Below are 18799 nucleotides of genomic sequence, written 5' to 3'. Positions count from 1 at the left end.
CTTCCTAGATCAGTTTTGCATGATTATGTTTGAATAATGTTTTGTGTGTGCTACTTTTGCTTGACATTTGCACTTTAAATGGTACAAAGCATGTTGTACCTTTTTAAATTTTAGTGATGTTTGGTGCATTGCATGTTGCAGATTTTAATTGCACTTCCCAGAACAGTTTTGCATGATATACCTTGGAATAACATTTGTTGTTATTAGCGCACATACACTCACAATCAATACTGTGATTACTAAACTACCAAAGTAGCCTTTGAGTCCACATTAAGACATTAAGACAAATGGTAATGTTTTCCTTTCCAGTGAAAATGTACAGTTTTATTTGCAATGAGTAATTAAAGGGTATTTCTTTTTAACTTTCAAAACCTTGTCTGTATTCTTTTATTCTCTGCTAAGCTGGAGAGGTGTAAAAATAAGCGTGGAGGGCCGTCTACTGCGTTTACAGCCAAGCTAATGACATAGTCACCCAATGTGCCCGCTCGTTCATCCATTTGGCCCATTACTGTTACCATTACTCTGGTTAGCATAAAGTGTCCATGATGTGTGAATCACCCACTCATTAGATAATGATTAGATTGCTCATTAGATAATGGGTGGGTGGGGGTCAGGCCTGGAATGTCGTCATTTTAGGGGCAAGGACACTTGGCCTTTGGTGTTGTCCATTGTTTGAGGGCACTAAGGCCAAATGCCAGGGCAGGAAGGCCATCAAGTAAAACTCAATTTTAGTCCAAGAATTGGTTGAATTTAAGGGTTAGGGATGATAATCTAATCTGCAGTGAAATAGATGGGACTTGTCTAGAGTCTGAAAATGGTACTTTTCTATGTCTAGCCACACTGGAAGGCCATCAATTTTTTATTTTACACCTCTCCCGCTTAGCGGAGAGTGTGGTGTGGTAGAGGAGGTCTCCCCGAACGCGTGCGTGTGTTCAAAGTGCCGACGCAGCGAGCCGTCTGCTCTCCAGCGCCAACTAGAGTTTGAAAATGTCTGAAAAATGGTACTTTTTCTATGTCTAGCCACACTGGAAGGCCATCAAATTTTTATTTTACACCTCTCCCGCTTAGCGGAGAGTGTGGTGTGGTAGAGGAGGTCTCCCCGAACGCGTGCGTGTGTTCAAAGTGCCGACGCAGCGAGCCGTCTGCTCTCCAGCGCCAACTAGAGTTTGAAAATGTCTGAAAAATGGTACTTTTTCTATGTCTAGCCACACTGGAAGGCCATCAAATTTTTATTTTACACCTCTCCCGCTTAGTGGAGAGTGTGGTGTGGTAGAGGAGGTCTCCCCGAACGCGTGCGTGTGTTCAAAGTGCCGACGCAGCGAGCCGTCTACTGTCCAGTGTCCAATTTGTAAAGGCTATGCACTCCAGTGAACAGCATTTATCTATTTAGATATATTTTTTGTTATTAAAACTTTTTTTTTTACACATAAACATATTTTTTGTTATATGGCTTTGTTCAAATGCCTAATTTATATTTTTAATTAGCATATAATTTGCAAATTCAACGTTTTTCAATGGAATTAATTACAAGCATTTTATTTTGAAGGCGAATATTTGCTCAGTTCACGGACCTGTACATCTATCTATGTCCAGGAACCAAGCAGAGCGCTGCCCTAGCTTACTGTGGATTGTGTGGAAAGCCTGGTTTCTAATTACTGCTCAGTGCTCAGATCCGGCAATTCCCTCGCACTGTCACATAGACAGTTTCCGTATCCGCTCTAGACCGGATCTGCAACCTTCACATTGAATTATCCCAGTCAAATTTGTATGACAATCAAGACAAATTAATTATTATGTTATGTGCTTACATGATTGCTGAGTGAGTTATATATTACTTAGCACTGAAACCTGCACAAACCTGTGTGTGTGTGTGTGTGTGTGTGTGTGTGTGTGTGTGTGTGTGTGTGTGTGTGTGTGTGTGTGTGTGTGTGTGTGTGTAAAATGCGAATTAGATGGGGGTGTCAGCTCTTGTCAGATATAAGAAGGGGGGCTACAAGGAAAGTGGCCCTGGGATATATAACATAAAACATCATTAGACTAAACAGGTCAATCTAAGTCACAACCATTAAAACCTACCCGAGCGCTTTTAATAGAACTAGCCTACTTCATACAGTAAATGAAGGCACAATCATTAATAGTTTATCAAAATTGTTGGTATCAACAATGGGGATTTTATTAATTACTTCAACATATTGTTTTGTTAATATAACAAAAGATTGTTTGCTTATCCTCTTTTAGAGAAGGATGTGCATTATCATTTCTCTTCACCCACAAGATTATCAAATATGATCAAACAGCTGTAGCATACATACAGTACAGCTACATTAAATATGAAAACAAAATGTTGTCCTCCTAGTTTCGCGTAGCCATGCATATCGGAGATCTACGCCAACATCTAAATTCGGTGTAGGGGCTTGGAACTGGGTGGAAACTATTTGGAAAGTTAAAGGACAACTTTAGTTTTTTACAACAAGGGTTCATATTTTAGATTGTAATTAAAGAATATAAAAGATCAGTGTTAAATTGATTTCATTTACTTCTTTCTATTGTTTTAGAGATTCTTATTTCAGTGGTTGGGGGCATGCGTACAAGTGGCTAAATATGTCATTTTACACAGAATAAGCCCATTCCCAAAATACAACGCAACCTTTCATGGTTGGATGTGACTTATGGGGGCTAGAAGTGTTACTGTAAATAGCAATAAAGAAACTGCTGGCTTAATGTGTCTAAAAAGACATATTTAGCCACTTGTACGCATGCCCCCATGCGTACGCATGCCCCCATGTGTATGCATTCCCCACATTTTAGCACGGTAAACGCAATAAAACAATATAATGAAGCAAATGAAAACATTTTTACACTCACTTTTTCTTTTCTCTAATTACAATCTAAAATATGAACCCTTGTTGTCAAAAAACAAAGTTGTCCTTTAAGAGCACTACCAATGACAATCCAATGACTTTAGAGACAGTCCTTCATATTGGGACAGAATCAAGAATGGGTTTCAAAGCAGCAGGCGTAGATTTGTTACCGGTTTTCTGAGCTGTTCTTGCCCCTAGATTGAATATAGACAGCACCAGATGTATTGGTAGGTGGAGATCTCGATCCGTGTGGCTATAAAAGACTACCCACCCATCTATATGGTCGAATAAAAACATTGATGTAACAAAAAGAGGTAAAATTCAACAGTCAAAATGTTCGCTTCAATCAATCGTCACTTGGTCTTTCATATCCTCTTCCATTTGGCATTTGTCTACATTATCTCATAATAATACAGTATGGTCCCCACTCCTTTGGGGTATTCTTTGTCACAGTACATTTTGCATTTGCACATACTCTGCTTCTAACCCATCCTATTAGGAGAAGTGTGCAAGTGCTAGTAATGCAGCAGCACCCGGGGGGCGGGCAGTTGTTGAGCGTCTTGCTCATGGACACTTCGACACACAGGGCTGGTGGGTGACCCGGGAACCTTCTGTTTCTCAGGTGGCCTCTCTGCACATATCCAGCTATGGCCGCCCTTTTATTGTTTTTTGAGACATCGTCCATTCTTCTTCTCGACTTCCACCACTGACAACCATTTCCTTTTTTTCCTTTTTCATTTTGAAACAAGAATATGTCTTCTCCTCTTTGTCTTTCAAACATCATCAAAGATGCCAGTCTGGGGCGCAGAAAGAGATAGGAAACGTCCTGCTGTGTACCTGAGAGAGAGAGATGCATACAGAGGTAATTTTTAAGAATTACCACATTTTGTATTAAGAAAAAAAAGAAGAAAAAAAAAAAGAATTACAATGCTCATTCAGTGTAATGCTTTTTTTCCCTTCCAATTAGATTTTTTTTGGGGGGGGGGTCTGTAAATCCGACTCTTATCTCCCCCAAGTAACAAATTCTTACATTCACTTTTTCAGGAACGCCCTGCTTCACACTCACACCCGTTTTAAAATCTAATTTAGGGAGACAGTGGTATATGAGTGAGCATACCGTTTGGCTGGGGAACCACTGAGGTTTTCTTCACCACTGTAGTTCACAGGCTGGGTGTTCTGCAGCAGACTTGCACTCTGCTCCCTCTCTTCTCGCTCCCTCCAAGAACACTGGGCTGCTGAACACAGGCACACAGCTTCTCCATTATTTCGAATCATCAAAAAAGTAATCAATAGAATAATCGCTAAGACATTTATGGATAGTTGCAGCAGACTTATATTACACTTTTACTTTCTGTGCCAAGCAACATGAGTTTTGCCTTACTCTCAAACGTTACTTTGACGAAAAAATACAGATCCAACACACACGCACGCACACACACACACACACACACACACACACACGCACAGACATCTTGGAAGAAAACACCATAATTATCCTCAATGATTGCACACTGCGCTGTACATAAAAGACACAGTTGCTATGAATACATTTGTTTTCTACTGTAGTAGAGAGAGGCCCTGGATGAAACCTTGTAAGGCTAAATATCTCCTGGCCAGAACAGAGCTCTTTTTTTCCAAGTGTGAAGTGGTATATTACCCGTGTGGGAGACCTGGGGTTGCATTCAACCTGCTATGCTGGACTGGTGCAATGGAAGAGGAGTTTGTAAGCTGAGGTGATGGATTCAAAAGGCAGTGAATGAGACAAAGTAACCCAATCTGAGATATTGTAAGACTTAGCATCCCCTGGGCAGAAGGGCCTACCTCCCCATTGACGTAGCTGTATGGGGCTGGACACCTGGAGGCTAATTGAGTATGGGCAACGGAGACTGAAGCTACACTAAATAATGGAGGTATGAAGAAAAGTGGAACTATTTCTTTGTGTACAAGACATTTCGTGATGATTGGTCCAGCAGTTATTCCAGATAAGAGCGCGCGCATGCGCGCGCGCGCGCACACACACACACACACACACACACACACACACACACACACACACACACACACACACACACACACACACACACACACACACACACACACACACACACACACACACACACACACACACACACACACACACACACACACACACACACACACACACACACACGTTACCATTTTTATTGATCTTAGAGTCGTCGTCCTTTAACTGGGAGTAACCATTCTTGGTACGGCCTACAATCCCCTGGTGCCCATATCGCTCCCTCCAGCACTGAAACACACACACACACACACACACACACAGAGCATTGAATATCCCAGTAAATCTACACAGTAAAATCCATCATGTTAATTTAACTCCAAAGAGTGTATGCATTGAACCAAATGTACCCAAAAGGCAGGGGTCCACAAACTTTGAAGGACCACCAAATTAGCATATCCTCTGGCTATGGCCCCCCTATCACAAAATGGAGCGGACTCACGTTTTGAAAACCCCGTCCCATAAGGCAACCAAATGAAATCATTTGTACACTCTTCTGAGTTAAAATAATAATGTAATTGCTAATTGTACTGTACAGTGAGACTTCATTATTGGCTGGTATATCTCAAAGTTGAAAGGTGATTTTTGGTAAATGTTGCTTATGGAGTAAAAATGATAACTGATTGTTCTAACCCATTGACGATTTTCACCATCCTCTGTCCTCTGTTGTTTTCTTCTCTCTACACAGAAAAGCACACATTAAATTATCATTAGATGTTAATGATTGCCTCTGAAATGTATAGCAAATAAATCAAGTAGCCAGAATAAAGCAATGAATGAAAAACCTCTTCTTATGAGTTCCCTGCCCTCCTCAACTAGATCAGAAGTCAAGTCATCATCTGTGATATACTGATGGAAGCCCAGGAGGTTCAAACAGCGTGAGCCAAGGCTACCAACAAAGACACAAAAAACAATGTTACACCTTGTGTTAAAGCTGCAATCCGGAGCTTATTGTAATGAATACATTTTATTTTAACCAATCTGTATGGTTTAAGTATGTTAAATTATACAATATAAATAGTATATCTGCAGTGGTTGAAGGTGGTTTCCCTTACTCTTCCACTGAGACATTTAAAGGACAACTTTGGTGTCGGTGTCGGTTACAACTGCCTAAAGCTAATAAGCCCAATATCTCCCCTTGCGAAGTGGGAATTCCAGACATACAGTACCACCTTGCTCGACCAGAGAGGCAAGCTCTATTCACAAGACATAAGACATATTGTCTGTATCTAACAGCTAAACTATGGGCTCTAGACAGGTCAATATCACAGTACAGGACTGTACTATGATCTTCATCTTCTGTAAAGTGTATTCAGACACGTGTAAAAAGGACTCGAAAATGTGACTGACTGACCTGTAGTATGTGGCCAAACAGAGCAGCAATATGAGCATGGGGTAGTAGATGTAGAAACCATCAGATATTAAGGACAGCAGATGCATGGAGCCCATGATCTGACAGAGAGAGAAAATAATTTTCCTGGTCAAATCCTGAGTGTCCATGTAACTCAAATAAATTAATAAATATGGAAACATGGAAATACATTAATCAACATTAAGGATTTACTGTTGCATAATATTGTGAATATGGGATATTCTTGTATGTACAGTATGTGTGCGTGTCCATGTGCATGCATGCATGTTATTATCCATGCAAGCATGTATGTCACCCACTGAGGTATAGGAGGTCTGGATTCTTTCTTGGTGTGAAATAGCCGAGTCCATGTGGATCAGACCCAGGAAGTTAAGACACAAAGGAGGGGTCAGACGGCAAAACAACCTGAGGTAGAAGAAAGAAAACAGGTTTAAAGCAATTAAACATTGGAAGAAGTTTGAGTTGCCTAGTCACCTTGCCATGATACATATTGGTGGGATTTCTGCAGTAGTTGCTTAAAAACTAATTGGATCTCAGCTCGAGATCTGCCATTGTCACTGGTTGTTCGACTGTTCTTATTATTTAGATATTTTTGGGGCCTTTCTGCCTTTATTGACAGTATACAGTAGAGACAGTGGCATGAAACAGGGAGGGAAAGACGGAGAGTGACACGCCGCAAGGGTAGTGCTAGGGATTCGAACCCGGGTTCGAATTAGAGCCTATATGTTGCATGCGCCTTAACTGCCAGGAAAAGCGGTGGCCCAGATCATCGCCTAACGCCTATTATGACATGAACCAACTAATTTAACTCCTCAACACTGTCTCAGTAATAGTTTCCAACTGCTTGCTGTGGTATCACTGGCAAACTTAAAAACAATTCATTTCTGAACTAATTTCTGAATTATAATGCCCTACTACAACCTAAAGTTAAAATTAAAAAATGACTTGGACTCACATCCCACTGAACTGCAAGCTGTAAGCATCAGTCTGATGGTGTGGCACCAGGTAATAGTAGTTGAATACTCTGATTCTGAAGACAGTAGAGTACACGCACACACAAAGAAAGAAGATGCTGACGAAGCACGCCATCTGGTGGGGAGGAAACAACACAACAGCCACAAAGAGGTTACAAGTTAGTCAACACCAACTCGGGACTCCTGGATTGCTGCCCTCTGCCTTTCCTGACTTTGCCCTGGGTTGGCTCCCATAGAGTCAGTATGCTTGCCTCTAGTTCTGGGTGCTTGACGCAGTGCGCTGCCAGGGTTGAACATGCGCACACATGGAACAAAGCAGAGTATGGCTTTGAATATAGCAATGGGCAATGGCCCGTTATTAAGACAAGGATAAAGGGTGGCTTTGAATCTAGCTTTAGCTTTTTATTAAGAGAAATATAAAGAGTGGCCCTGCCTTTGCTGTCAGGACTCCTTGGCTCTGGAACGACCTGCCTGATGAGCTGATAAATCAGTGCATTCTTTTGAATCACTAGTTTGTAAAGCATTAAAAGGCCCTCCCATAATATTGTGAAATTGTTAATTCTCATAGCAATTCACCAGGCTGAAGGCAAGGTGGGAGATTGTTTTCACCCCTGCTCCTGCCTTGTATTGCTCGAAATGCTGGACCAATAAAATCTTGCGCACCCTTGTACCCTTGCATCCTGGTGCTTTAAATTATTTTGTTAGCCTTGCCCAAATATGGAGCTTCATCCAGCCTGCCGGAGATATGTTTTTTTTCCTGCAGATTCTTAGTTATTCTTGTTTTGGAAGAAGAAAAAAAAACATATCTAAAAACAAAAATAGTTTGTAGATCTGAGGCTATTCATAGCACATTCAGGTCTGCAGCCAGACACCCAGGCCTAACGACACCTGCCTGTTGTAGTCCTCCATTTCTCATTATTCCATATGGGATCATGAGGGGAAAGTAGTTTGGTTGGATCCAGAGCTACAAAAACAACAGAACAGATTGGCTCTGTTACAGAAAGTATAACAAGATCTGTATAACTAGAGTAGAACCTGCGCAGGGCTGAAAATGGTTTCATTATGAAGTTAGGTATGCATTTCAGCTTTTGGACAGCACCCAAGAACAGACCTTTCTGGTTCTGCCCGTTACCTCCAACAGCTTGTTTGTGATCTCCTGAAATCAGCAACACGTCAAATGTGTCTTCCTCTTTATAAAATATAATGGATTGTTGTATAGCATCCTCTGAGGTGAGGGTCCCAGTATATTTCTGGGCTTGAGGAGGCGGAGTGATGATGTTTATAACATCATTACCACTCTTTGATTTGCCAAAGAGCCATCTCTTCAACCTCCTCAGGAAACTGACTTTTTGCTTCAAAGGAGGAACCACAATTGCTGGGATCGGCCCTGAGGTCAGGTCTTGCTGACATACTTCAATAGCCATTGAAATCTGTTTATTCTGTGCACTGTGTTCAGCTCCTGTCACATAATGAATTAGCTGTCGCTTCTTGTTTCATTTTTATGTCAGGGAGCAACTGTGATATCCATTCAGACTTCAGCTATATATTAACGGTTACGTCACTAGGATCTCTATGTCAGTTTTGTCATCGCCCTTAGCAAAAGTACATACCGGTATTTGTACAGAATGGCTCTAAAGGAGGAAAATGTATAGAAGAAGGTCAGTCTGTGTGTACAGAGATAATCTCCCAATTTTGGAGTCATACATCATACGGTAGATGACTGACGTCATGGACACATCCACGTCGTGGATCCCAGTGTGTGTGTGTGTGTGTGTGTGTGTGTGTGTGTGTGTGTGTGTGTGTGTGTGTGTGTGTGTGTGTGTGTGTGTGTGTGTGTGTGTGTGTGTGTGTCCGGTGCCTGTATTTGTGTCCATGTGTATGAGTTTACCTCAATACAAATATAGTTGTAGTGCTTCTCGGCCATTTGGATGAACACAGCGAAGAGAGAGAGGACAGGATGTGTGCTGAAGAAGGTACACTCTGACCACACCACCACCACGGAGAGGAGACACAGAAACAATGCCAGAAGCCTGTAGAACCACTGTCTCAGCACACACTCCCAGTACCACTCTGAGCAGGACACACACACACACACACACACACACACACACACACACACACACACACACACACACACACACACACACACACACACACACACACACACACACACACACACACACACACACACACACACACACACACACACACACACACACACACACACACACACGAGAATGGGATTATGTTATCAACCCATTCCATCCGTTTGTCTCTGCCTGTCTGACCAAGTGACCATTAGCAAAATAACTTGAGAATGGATGACTGCTATTATTTTACTTTTTTTCATGGAACTTGATGTTTTGACCGAAAAAGGTCAAAATGGATTTTCATGTTCAGAATAGCTTGCTAAGAAGCCATAATTAACCTTTGGGTCAAAATGGTCAAAGGTCAAGGTCACAATCAAGTGATGTCAATATGACATAATCTGTCATATCAGATGGAAATAGCACACCTCGAAATTTTCATCTGATAGGCGGAGGTTCGTATGCACTGTACTGTACAGTCTTGTTCTACTTGTTGCTGTGGCTGGATGATGGAACAGATTATTTTGTAAGAGACGATTGGGTCCATTGCTGATCCCAACCACCGATTATACTGTAGATGTTATGACCGATATACTGAACCCACCTAAAGTAGAAGTGCAGGTGAATCTGTGGAGCCAGCTGTGGTGCTGTTGTGATCTGAAGCTGTGGATGAACTGGTGGGCTGGGCTGCTCTGGCTCTTAGCCACATCTTCCAGGTGGAAGGCCTGGCCCAACAGGATAGACCACTGGACCTGGGTCTGACCATGCCTTTGCACTGCCTTGATCACCTGTACACAGTAAAATCATTTTAATTGATCCATTTATAAATCATGTAAGCAAATGGACTTGTAATGTACGTCCACTTGGGTCCACTCTCAGAGTTAAAGTAAGAACAAGGGCCAATGTTGTCATTCCAGTGGCTGCATAATTACCATGAATTAAATATAATTTTAAAAAAATCGGTTTTGTATTTCTAAAATGACACTGATATGTTTGATGTAAATTATAGATACTTGTTTATGAAGCTTCACTAGGCTCCACTTGGATGGAAGAACGTTGCGCTGGTTTTCCCCATCACTGCTGCCTTCACAGCTCTCTACGTCCCTCCCCATCTGCTCCTGGTACTCAGTGGGACACTGAAAACAAGTGTCAAGATAAACAATTCAACTGACGTAAATGAACATTCTGGCTTTTACTGTGTATGCTGGTGATATAGGGATATAGTGCAAGCTTGCAAAGTGGTGTTTAAAGGTTTTATTTCCTCACCTTTTTCAAAATGCTGTCAACACACTTCCTGAGAGGATGGTTGTATTTAACGGTTTCATGGACAGTTGCCACTTCCTGAGAAAACCACATTTTTACATTTTTGTCACGGCTAAAACATACTTTGTTGCATGTTGTATGTGAATTAATTTGAGTTCTATGGTCTGGCTTCACAGGTTAGTAATACATTGTGAAAAGTGGGGAAAAAAGAAATACTGATATAAACTTCAATTTCAAGCAAATCTCGTAGTTAATGGCATGACAGTCCTACAGACTTGCCGTCCTCTCTCTCACCTCCATAACATCTGCCAAGTTCTCCTCAGCATCTGCCTTCTCAGTGGCCATCTTGGCTGCCTTGAAGTACGTCTTGGCTATCAGATAAGCATGGCTAGACGAGAGCCAATAGGAACGCGGGATCTCCACCAGGCCATAGCCTAGCAACAACACAAGCAGGAAGAGGCCCCAGGTGTTGGCGGCCGTGATGCCAATGGTCTGAAGCTCTGTCCTAGACAAATTAAAAACATCAACCTTTGAGCGGCAAGTTTCATTCATGTGTAGTCCTCTGTGTTGCAATTTATCTCTCTAATCTCTTTGTTGAAGCAAAAGCGTTAAAGCGAACTGGCACAGAACCATAGTGTATAATATGTATTATTTGACCTACAATAAACTAGACCTGATAAACTAGGAAGCTTAGGAAGCACTAAAAACCTTGTCTTACATCGGTGTCACAATATGACATATTGTGAGATTATACATCTGCTATTTTAGCTATTTTTTAAAAAGGTTGGCCATTTTTGTCATCTTTGACTATAATAACATGCCCAAAATAGGTTAAAAGTGGAATACATATCATCTCAACATACAAAATATAACCGGAACACGAAACAAGCAGCAAGAAAGCTCAAGCCAGATACGGTAAGATAGGCAGCCAGGCAGGTGACATTTGAAATCGTTTATAGATGGCAATTTGAGATATCCAAACCAAGGAAGCGCCCCACCCAATGCCTATGGCTTATCTTCAGTAACACTAGATTATGCCATCATAAAAGTCCCACCTGTTATATGATCATAGTGCTTTCTATTGCACTGTATCTATTTTCTCTACATGAGAGAACTATCTACATGAGTCGGAATATTGCTGTATGGTACACTTACCAGGTGAGTTGCCACTGTGGGTGACTGGCCACATAGATGAGGAGAGAGATGAAGATGAGGAGGTAGGTGCCGTAGTAGATGGCATTCTCTATCAGAGCTGTTTTGATCTTTCCAAGGATAGAAAAGGCCCCTGAGCATGCATAGGATTGCATGAAGGGCAGCAGGAGCCTTTCATGCACCAATACCACACAAATACCAAAGAGGGAGATTAAAAGAGAGTTAATTAAGGTACATTTACACTTCATTGAATGACTGTGTTGCCATTGAATGACAACAAAAAACATTTGTTTCTCTTAATTTAGAGTAGACAATAACCTTCCCACTTTTTTCTCAAATTTTAGTAAAAAATTCCCATAATCTTGTCACTAATGCGCCATTGAGGAGCCCCTGCTCTGAGGATGTAGCACCCACACCCTACTCCTAACATCAGATTGTCCGGCTTTCCACCAACAATCACAGCCAGTCGTACTTGTTTGGACGCTCGGCCAAGTTGGAAGCTTCGAACCCCATGACGGTGGCCGGGAACTTTATCCATGCACTACCCAAGCATCAAACTCCGCCAACATGGCGTATATTTCAACTGAAAACGCATTGGAGCATCAAAAATAAAGTTTGTTTTAATACCAAACTGGCCAAACTGTCAAATATTAAGTAAGCAAGAGGCAAACATTGTGAAAATAGCCGATCTGCTATTTTCACAATAGATATAGATATTTATCTGTGGAACCGAGTCACATTAAGTGTAATACCTACAATTCCAAGTGCTTGTCAGGGTGGGGGTCCCCAGTTCAAATATATTTATTTTGGGGGTCACGGCCTAAAGGGTTTGAGAACCCCTGGACTACAGTATATGCCTCTTACAAAGAGATACCATACATCCAACGTTTGCTCTAACCCTTGCACTTGCGCAACCCTTGCACTTCAAACTACAACCTATTCTGTGATAACCTTTATTGTAACCTCACCAGGTGAGACACTGGGAAGTCCAGTAGACAACTCTCCAGAACACAGGTAGGATGCCATCTGGGATGTATAACCATGGCTCTTCGCATACCTTCGGTGCACTGAAAAGCATACACATAAAACAGTCACACATGCACAGACGCATGCGCACACACACACACACAATGATGAATGTCATAAATGGTTTAAAAGTTATAAAGGAGAGATGGAAATCGAATTATTTATATAACACATATGAGCCAGCAGCTCATATGTGCATTGTACAGGCCTATCATTATCTGTAACAAGACAGGGTTAAAAGCGTACACCATATGGTCGATGACATAATTTTATTGACTGTTGCAAGGGACACAATAACCAATGACGCACTTTGCGTAGTCTACACAGGCACAAAATACATTATCATAGACTGAAGGAATTAATTATATATTATAATATACATCATACAGCTCACCTGTTTATTATTACTGTTAATAATGACAGATTTGACAACATACTGAAGTAAGTTGAAGTATTGAAGTACGGCTGGTTAGTTTGTAAGAAGCTGGAAGATTCAATTCTCTCAACACAATTTCCTAAAAGTAGCCAGTTTCATTTCCACATTCCAACACTTTGAAACCTTTAACACTATTATCAAGAAAAACTATAATACTGTGAATGTAGAGGTGTGAGCTTGTAGAGCTGCTATTTTCAAAGAAATCTTTCACAAAATATTTTCAAATGGGGGTTCTGTGGCCAAATATATTTTCATTTGGGGGACGAGGGTCCTTGACATGAAAAATGTAACAACCACCTGCAGATCCATCAGCCCTCTGTTGAATAAAAATCACACCCGTGTGAAGTGGAGCTGTGTGTGTGTGTGTGTGTGTGTGTGTGTGTGTGTGTAGATCATGTGTACCGATTTTTGTGACATTTGAAGAAAATATGTAGGAAAAGGAGCAAAAAGTGTGTTTTGGAGAAAATTCAAGATGGCGGAAAATCTATCCTGGCGCAAATGGGCGTGGCCTATATAGATGCGTCTTGACCCAAGGAATCCAGGGAAAAAAGAATTTTAATTTTCCGATCCACGGTTCAAGAGTTACGGGGCAAAACGTAAAGTGGGCCGTTATAGCGCCACCATGAGGCCGAGTGATGTAATTATTTTTCGATTCATTCTTAAAATCATTATGAATCTCCTCTCCGAGGTTTGAAACTGTAGCTCCTATGGTTTACGAGAGAAAAATACTTGAAAGTGATTTCTTGCATTGTCCCATTATAAGTCAATGGGGACAATTAAGCGTCGTTTTTTGCCGATTACGTCGGCATGGTAAGGCGGATCGGAACGAAAGGTAATAGAACACCATTCCCGGCCGAGCCGCACATTTTGATGTATATATTGCGCGAGTGGCGTAAATGGTGCGGCACTAGTTACGCGCCGAAGTCAGGCTACATACACACACACACACACACACACACAGACACACAGACCCACACAGCTCCAAAAATCACACCTAGTGTGAAGTGAGCGGTGCCATTTATGAGTTACTTTCATTAAGCGTCCCGCTGGGACTCACAGCGCTCACAACGTGTCCGGCGAAGCTTGGCCAATGGGACCCTGGGCGTAAGACACTTTGAGCTGTTTGTGCCTAGATGTAGGCCAAATCTAGGCCAGATGTAGGTCACACTTCAGAGCCCAGAAATTTTTTGGGGGCCGGACATTTTTGGGGAAACAGACAAAGCCAGATGTTGCCGCTCAAAACTGTAGACACTAGCATGTATCATTTGACTAGAACATGACAATGTTAAACTTAGAGCATAAGTCACAATTTCTTTGTAGACCTTGAAACCGAAGCATAAATTATTAGAATGCATAGAGCTGTTGCTTTTACCTGAGGGCCGGATAAGTCGATGAGGTGGAGTTTGTCTGATTAGTGGGCTTCACTGCATTGTCAAACTTACATTGGTTGTAGATGGTCTACAAAAGGAGCACACACACGCACGCACACACACACACACACACACACACACACACACACACACACACACACACACACACACACACACACACACACACACACACACACACACACACACACACACACACACACACACACACACACACACACACACACACACACAGTGGTCAAGTTGTGACTCAAGATAAAGTAGTAAAACTTGCAGTTATTATAACCTTTATTTAACAGAAAATCCCATTGAGACATGAGTCTCTTTTCCAAAAAAGAATGATAATTTCAAACCGATTACGATTAATGAACAAGTGTACATAGCAGATCTACAAGCTTGAAGGTGCCGCATGCTTTAAAAACAATTATTGGATGCAATCGTGAACAATTGCCAAGCTGAGCTTGTAGATCATCTATTTTCGCATGCCATTTGTATATGCCAGTGCCACCATTGTACAACGAAGTATAATACACAGTGAAGTAGTTAATCAGGTTGAACAGCTTCGTACCGTGCTGACATCCAGCGGCAGGATGAAGACTATGAGGAAGCACAGGTACCAGCTCAGCAGGGTGCCAAACAGGACCATGCGCTGCTGCTTGTGGAAGTCTCCATAGCGATGGAGGAGGTGCAGAGCCAAGAAGAACACGACCACTATCACCACGGCCAGCGCAGCACCACTCATACTGATGACAGGAGCAACTGCATGTACGCTGTCACACACTCATCACAGCAGACTGGCACAGACGGAAGAAGAAAGACACACAGCAATAGAGCAAACTATCCACAAGTTTCCAGAGTCCCTTGATTCCTTTGCGTAAAGGTTGGGCCTCACTTCTTGTTCCTCTTGGCTGTTTCATTCTGACTGATTGCCAGGTATGTGCACACATAGATATCAAAGGAATGCATGCTTTTACTATGGAGAAAGAAATGCAAATTCCCCCCTTTCTATGTCCTACAGCATTCAGGAGGCAATTGTCATTTCTGAACTCTCCTGAACTTGAATGCAACATTTTATGTTGAAAGAATGTGTCCTCCGTCTAGAAATCCACGTTGTAGGCCGCACAACGAAAATAGCTTGTACCCCTTTCCCCAGTAAGCTCCTTGGGAAACTTGTGGATAATATGAGGAAGACTTTATCATGCTAAAATAACCAGTGTTCAAGAGCATAACTAGACATTTAAGATGAATTTAAGAATATGCCGGCAGGGTGAGCATAATTTTTACCAACCTATAACTCTATGGTACCAAACAGGTTTTCTCAGTTGCTTTGGTGCATTTCTCTGATTAGAACTTAAGTGAACTACTTTCTTTCAGATCTTAAGTGAGCTACTTTTGCCCCCTCCACATTATCCAGTCACATTATATACCCACAATTTTATTATTTTGAACTCAAACAAATTGCAAATGCTTTGGCTCATTCAAGCAAATGATGATGTGCAGTGCTGCTGTTCTCTTTGTAATATACTATAATCTACGAATAACTTGTAATAGAATGGTTGAACTAAAAAAGTAAAAGAAATAGCCATAATCTGCAGCATTATGTCCATATATTTCAATAAGATGTCGTGCTGCATTGCAAGTATAGATATTCATTGTGATGTGGATGAGAATGTGGCCCAACAGACAGGAACATCAGGAAGTGTAGAAAGTGTTTTCTATGTTTATAGTTTACATTTCCAATTTTCTTGTGTTTTTCTAATTTGTGCTAATTCTTGTCTTTTTCTTTTCTGTAGCGTAATGACATGGTCTGTCAACAAATTACATTAGAAACAGTAATATCAAATATGAATTCCTGTCCTATCCAATCTCTTGCAATTTCAGTCTCCCAGTCCCACACACAGTAATGTGTAACTTTGTATACTTACGAAATTGAAATTGATATACAGTAAAAGTGAATCCTTGGGTGTTTTCAATCATTGCAATCAAAACCTCAGTGTTATATTGTTACTGTATATTGACAACATGACTATCTATATTTTGACTATCTTGTTTGTAAACAATGACAAAACTTGTTGCACATGTTGCTATTTTAAGCTATGGTTTAACATACCATAGCAGCCTATATGCAGCTCTTTTAACTGCCCGATACCATTGACATTTTTGGAATATCGGACCCTGCTTGCATGTATACATTACATATCACTCTACTCGAATCAGTAGTATTTCAATATCTGACCTGTTTTTCGTTTTTCTTTGTCCCTGTATTCATGTAGCCTACTTTCTTGAAAACTACAAATGATGGAAGCTTGTACACGTATTAACCTGTGATGTGACTATGAAGTTGAAATTGAAGTACTCTTTTGAAAATGAGATGAGAAATGTAGGCTTCCAAGCTGAGAAGAACTTGCCTGACTGCTTCTTTGCTCAAACACAGAAACAGGTTTATAGGCTTAATAGTGAGCAACATGACAGGGGAGTTTGATGAGGGATTGGAAAGTGGTCTGTTCCATTATCTTCTTTTCCATTGTGAGGAACTACTAGGTAGTAGAAAGGGAGACAGAAGAGAACAGAACAGAACAGAACATGCAGCTGATAGGATGCATCCAGCTAGGGCTTATTATGCATAACAGCTGCTGCTGATATCAAAACAGTCTGAGTGTTGTTGACCATTCAAATATTGTGACGATAGTGTGGGGGTGACGAGACGACTATTGATTGAATCGACCACATAATGATGACACAATGCGTTTTAATAATAGATAGCCTATAAATAATCATCCGTAATAGCCAGTCAGTTCAACTGTAGTGCAGCTTTTAAAAACAGGAGAAGACAACACTCTATACCCCCCAAACCCCAGACGATATACGCGCTCAGATTAATACAATGATGAATACCATTCTAAAAAACAGATCGCTGCGATCTGGTGTATATAGTCCTACTTTTACTTACCCGGCGTTCTCGAGTCTTTTCGCTTCAAAAAAAAGTCTGTCAGCCTGTCAATACGCGCACAATAACATTCTGTTCCCGAAGCGTGTAGTGTAGGCACTGACACAACCACAACCTTTGAAACAATTGCGTAACTGCACACGTGTTTCTTGTCGCTCAAATTTGAATTCTGGGTGTTGTAGTCAACATGCCGCATTAGTCTAGTCTTGGGAAGAGGGGTATAATAGGAATATATCAATATCATGCACCCCTCGGAAATAGGGTGGTGTCCTAGACCTATGGTGTTGTTTCTGATTGAAAAAAGAAAAAAAGAAAAAGTTGTCAAAATATCCCATATTTCATATTTGTTATGCAAATGAGAAGATTGGCCAATATGAGCTATAGGGGTTTGTGGGGGTGCTGAAGCTAAGCTATTCTAACTATAGTTAGAAACTAGAAAGATGAAATTGGAAATTGCAAGTGACTATATTCTGCAGCAAGCTAGTTAACTGTCATGAGAAGCTCAAGCTAGTTTTCCACCAATTTCCAATTGAACACCACTCCCCCATTTAACTCAATAGTTTGTCATTCACAAATAAAGTTTATCTAGAATAAGGTTTTATCTAGAATAAATAAAGTTTCCCCAGGACTACAGTGTGTTGCCCTGTCGGGCAACCACACTAACAATGACTCCCTGGTCATATAATATTGTCCACTCATAGGCTATTTTTCTGAGTCCAACAAGAACAGTGTGACATGCAATAGGCCTACTCTTTTTGCAGCCCTAGTTGATGAGATCCCATGCATGTTGTGACTGGCTCCATGTCAACCTCCCTCGACCCGGCCTCTGCCACAGAAGATGTGGAGAGTGCATGCAGGAAATGTTTTTCAGCTGGCTGATCAGGTGGTAGAATTGAATGATGCCAGGTCCCTGCGTTTGCTCAAATACTAGGCTAATTGTTGCCTTGATCAGGGTCAGAAATAAATCTGAAAGAGGCCATTGACCAGTTCACCTTCCACCCATGTGCCCTCTTCATAGTGAGTGCCTGGTGAGTGACCTGCTTTGCACAGACAAGAGCACACTAGAGGAACTGCCCAATTAACCAGGAGAGGACTGGTAAAACAGCACACCTTTGTGGAAAGTTTCAGCTCCTCTCAACCAGCACCAAAGATGAACTGCAATGACTACCGGTATCTCACAGCTAAGCCCTGCATGCAACTTTGGTTTGTGTCTTCAAGGTAGGAAGTTTACTCATCTGGATGTACAAAATCT

The 18799-nt window shown here is 41.4% G+C and overlaps 1 protein-coding gene across 1 annotated transcript; it reads right to left on the bottom strand.

Moving 5' to 3' along the window:
* Positions 1–2248: 2248 nt before the first annotated feature.
* On the bottom strand, positions 2249–17657 carry LOC308296153 (G-protein coupled receptor-associated protein LMBRD2B-like). The gene is made up of 18 exons (XM_080739306.1): positions 17551–17657; positions 15169–15394; positions 14585–14670; positions 12719–12817; positions 11754–11921; positions 10893–11103; positions 10602–10676; positions 10349–10471; positions 9940–10123; positions 9137–9318; positions 7230–7363; positions 6574–6679; positions 6257–6354; positions 5688–5791; positions 5536–5582; positions 5037–5133; positions 3979–4096; positions 2249–3698 (listed from the first exon to the last, which is right to left on the bottom strand). The coding sequence occupies exons 2-18, from the start codon at positions 15340–15342 to the stop codon at positions 3635–3637; spliced, it is 2070 nt and encodes a 689-aa protein (XP_080595432.1). The 5' UTR covers positions 15343–15394; positions 17551–17657; the 3' UTR covers positions 2249–3634.
* Positions 17658–18799: the final 1142 nt, after the last annotated feature.

This window comes from Nannobrachium achirus (genome assembly GCF_963921795.1).
Source record: "Nannobrachium achirus genome assembly, chromosome: 12".
Lineage (NCBI taxonomy): Eukaryota > Metazoa > Chordata > Actinopteri > Myctophiformes > Myctophidae > Nannobrachium > Nannobrachium achirus.
The sequence above is the reverse complement of the archived record's forward strand: the minus strand, read 5'-3'. Positions and strand labels throughout refer to the sequence as shown.